Source organism: Cibotium barometz, chromosome 55, assembly GCF_041138505.1.
Source record: "Cibotium barometz isolate CiBa-2024 chromosome 55, ASM4113850v1, whole genome shotgun sequence".
NCBI classification, from domain to species: domain Eukaryota; kingdom Viridiplantae; phylum Streptophyta; class Polypodiopsida; order Cyatheales; family Cibotiaceae; genus Cibotium; species Cibotium barometz.
Genome location: NC_141100.1, coordinates 31,757,802 through 31,761,865, shown reverse-complemented (window position 1 = coordinate 31,761,865; position 4,064 = coordinate 31,757,802). Strand labels below are relative to the sequence as shown.

The 4,064-nt window shown below is 42.7% G+C and overlaps 1 protein-coding gene across 1 annotated transcript; it reads left to right on the top strand.

The window, feature by feature from the left end:
* Positions 1–530: 530 nt before the first annotated feature.
* Positions 531–3,847, top strand: LOC147607618 (uncharacterized). The gene is made up of 6 exons (XM_086790420.1): positions 531–767; positions 1,158–1,185; positions 2,507–2,734; positions 2,819–2,882; positions 2,964–3,023; positions 3,306–3,847. The coding sequence occupies exons 1-6, from the start codon at positions 646–648 to the stop codon at positions 3,365–3,367; spliced, it is 564 nt and encodes a 187-aa protein (XP_086646546.1). The 5' UTR covers positions 531–645; the 3' UTR covers positions 3,368–3,847.
* The last annotated feature ends 217 nt before the right edge of the window (positions 3,848–4,064 follow it).

Below are 4,064 nucleotides of genomic sequence, written 5' to 3'. Positions count from 1 at the left end.
ATTAGGGTAAAGGGGCTAGTAAAGAGGCACATGCTTTTGGGCCTAGCACATATATGCCAACGATACACCACACACTTAAGGTGGCTTCTTCACCCCAAGAGGCTTATGGCCACATATGTGTAAAGCATATGCAATCCACACACATTCACAATGATACATGTGACACTTGGGGTGGCTTCTTAAAAGGCTTACAACAGACTATCTCCCATAGTATTGAAGGTCAGGACTACCTAGGCCGTCCAATTACGGTACAGGGACTAGTAAAGGGGCGCGTGAATGAACCCACCCACTCTTCCCTCTTTAAACATTATTAGCTCGAGTACTATGGCAGATGCAAGACAAGAAATGTCTAGTTGTCAATTTCTTACTTACTCAATTTTTGCTTTCTGCCTTTGTACTAGCCCCACCATGACCTTGTAACTTCTAAAGCATACACACATGAAAATGTTTTTTTTTTTTGGTGAAAGATTTTATATAGATTAGCGATTCCAAAAATCAAATTGAATTTGAAATCACTCCCAGCAACACTATAGGCTTATTATTAAGGTGTGCTCACACCACCTTCCTCTTCTTTCTCCCTCTCACTTACCGCGATCTTCTTCTGAGGGATTTCTAGGGTTACGCCTGCCACGCCGAAAATTGGCTATGGAGTCCCGAGCCCCTCCTCAGCAGGGCCACACCGTCGTTAACACGGTGACCTCCCCTTTTAACGCGAAACAGACACGGCCCGCAACTCAGCCTGTCGACAGCCACTCCGTCGCTCGCAGGTACACACCCTCTTTGTCTCTGTTTTCAATGTGCTGTATTAATATTTTCTATGAGTTCATGGAGGAGCTGAACGTTTCATGAATGTGGCTGGAGACCCAGGTGATTGAATAAGGTAGAGATTAGATGGCTGCTGAGTAAACTGATGCCCTAACAGGGCTTTAGGCTGCATCACCGTTATTTCAAGACCTTTTTCCTCCTAGTAGTAGATGCTTCTGTAAGTTCGTACATGAATACGCCTGCGGGCAGCTAAGTGCCTGTCGAAGGCGGTGTGAAAAGGTGCCTCAGGGGAGTGTGAGCAGGGCCCTGTGTACCAGAACATCTGATTTTTCAATTTCAGATGTAATTCAGTTCATATGCTTATCTGCCTGTTGGTTGTTTTGTTTGTGCAGGTTGCAGACAGAGCTTATGTCGCTCATGGTAAGTTTAGGAACTTTTTTTTGATCCTCTAATGAATCTGTAACTTTGGAGCTATCGAATATGTCGTTATTTTGACTGGGTTAGGTGAGCGTCCATGGAAGTGACATACTACAGGGGACCTGCATGGGCTGGTAGAACTGTATGATTATTCGGTTTTCACTGCGGTCATTCTTGGGGCATGTCTGGATTGAGCATGAATGCTTTTTTCAGCAGTAATATATGAATTGGTTTATTAACTTTATTGCAGAACTGGCTGAAGAAGCAAGGGTTGTACGAAACTGAGTTAGTAGCTTGATCGTAGCATTTGATATACCTAATTTGGTGAATACCTTGCTTCATTTAAAGGGGAAAATTCTCTCTTTTTTGGTCCTTTCCCTTTCTTGGCGTGAGTAATAAGATGTACCCCCTTGTGGTACTTGGTGTGTGTGTGTGTAGGAAAAAATTGCTCGCACATAACTCCACCTACCCTAAAAGATGTGAATGGAAAAAGAAAACGTATCGGAAAAATTTGGGAATTTGCCCTTAGTTGGTAATGTCACTTATCTAGAACTAAGAAAAATAAGACCAGGGTGTATTACATGCCTGCATTAGCTGACATAATTGCAATCAGTTTAGCAGCTTGTTGGTCCATAATTCTCAAGTCTATGGTAGTTGTTCTTGAGTCCATCTCAACTGAGATGCTTGGTTATGTACAAAAGGTGGAGAAGAAGATTATGGTTGGTATTGTGCAGTTTATCAGCTGTCACAATCTTGACTTGCGATTCAAAGTTCAGCCTGGATGCTTGATGGTTTGGTAGTGTATGTTCACGAGTGCTGTTGAGTCATGGGAAGTAGTGACCAGGGGGGGAATTGAAACAGAAACTTTATTCATGAGGAGGTGAAAATTGGGAAAGGTCGAATCAGCAAGGTAGGCTTGAGCTTGACTGCATTGCTGATGGGAGTAGTTACAGCTGCAAATGGGCTGAAGCTGCTGTGACACATTGAGATAGTTTTATCAGTTCTTCTCCAAACCTTGCACCTGGCTTATTGTTAGAGTATTGTGCCCGTAGGTCATGTTATGTCATTTGAGAGGATATAGTCGAGAGCTTGAAGAGGGTACACTATGGTATCTATTCTCATAGTGGGGCTGACCATTAGAAGATATATAGATTTCTGTGGGCTGCTCATGTCTGGATACTGCCTTTTAAGAGAAATAGCTGACGTTTTAGAGCAGGTAAATTCATGGAAAGACACCCAAGAACTGCAGATTTGTTTAGACTAGCATTGCATATTGTAAGATTAGACTAATGCCTGGTATTTTTAAATTGAGCTATTTTTTCAGACATCTGGAGATCCTGGGATATCTGCTTTTCCAGATGGTGACAACATATTCTCATGGATTGGCACGATCAAGGGCAGTCCAGGAACTGTGTATGAAGGATTGTCTTACAAGTTATCTTTACGATTCCCTACAGACTACCCTTTCAAGCCGCCTCTTGTGAAGTTTGAGACAATGTGTTTCCATCCAAATGTGGACCAGTATGGAAACATCTGCTTGGACATTCTTCAGGTTGGGTTACTTGTTTCACCTGTTTGCACGTTTCTACTGTGAGCACCATAGATAGGGACTAAGGTAGGTTTTGGTGGTTGGCAGGATAAGTGGTCCTCTGCATATGATGTCCGGACTATCCTACTTTCTATCCAAAGCCTTCTAGGAGGTAAATTGCTGGTCTCCTGCATCTGCATTTCTGCTCTGTATGTCTATCAGCACCTGATGTTTATGATGACTTTTACAACAGAACCAAACAATGACAGTCCATTGAACAGCTATGCAGCAGCATTGTGGAGTAATCAAGAAGGCATGCTTCTTCTTCACTTTTCTGGGGTGTGTGAGTTTGGAGTATGGATAAGTTTGAGTGTTCATAATCTTCTACTTGTTTTTAAAAGATTTTTCTCCTTAGTCTGGATACAGAACAATGCCTCTCGGTTGGGCTGCTCAAGGGATGGACAGGCCAATCCTGCCCATCCCATGCGCAGGGAGTGCGTTGTGTTAGGCCTTTATATGGTCATGGTTTAGGTTTTCTAGCTGCATCACAATTCTCTGTGAAATGATTGTTTTGCTGCTCAAAATGCATCTGTAGATTATAAGAAGGTGATGCACAAACAGTATCGGGATGCAACTGGTGGAGCTCTTCATCACTAAGGATTTGACATGCAGCTTGGAGGATGATAATCTCTTGGTTCATATGACAGCACACTGTGTGACCTACAATGTCATTGACTTGGCTTGGCTTGGCTTGGCTTGTCTTGTCCATGACATCTTGAGACGTTCTGCCTCTCTCTCCATCAAGAAAAGAAAGCATTTTAAGGGCTGGGCCAACTGACTGCAAGCAATTGGCCACTTAAACCAACTGTTCACCTTGGTCGCCTAGTCCTGTCGTGTAGACATATATTCTTTGTCTCACCTGCTGTGGAGAATGAAGACTTTTGTAGCTTGCTTTCAGAGTCTCTGAATTTTTTAGAGCACCTGGGTACAGTGACATTAGCCAAATGAACCTTTATATCTACTAGTGCATGCAAGACGTCAAATGGTGAGTCATTGGCTGCATTGCTATTATGTGTCACCTGATTGATCTGGGCTTCATGTAGAAAGATTATTATTGGCATTGAATTGTTTAAGTCATCTTTCATGTATATTTTTAGTTTTTTCACACACACACACCATAGTAGCAACGGAACGGCCAATGGCCAATGGATTTCTAGATTGACTACTATAACGGGTCTCGAACTTGTGATGGGATTACAACATCTATGATGGGGAAGAGTGAGTTCTATCACGCATGTCTCGATCCAAGCTTTGCCAGATGCCTCTTTACAATAGCCGCGATCTTCTATAATGA

Bases quoted from the DNA above. Each gene is read 5' to 3' on its own strand.
- LOC147607618 (XM_086790420.1), top strand. From the start codon at position 646: ATGGAGTCCCGAGCCCCTCCTCAGCAGGGCCACACCGTCGTTAACACG. The intron at 1,186-2,506 runs GTAAGTTTAGGA...CTATTTTTTCAG, and splicing joins CAGAGCTTATGTCGCTCATG to ACATCTGGAGATCCTGGGAT. The intron at 3,024-3,305 runs GCATGCTTCTTC...ATGCATCTGTAG, and splicing joins ATTGTGGAGTAATCAAGAAG to ATTATAAGAAGGTGATGCAC.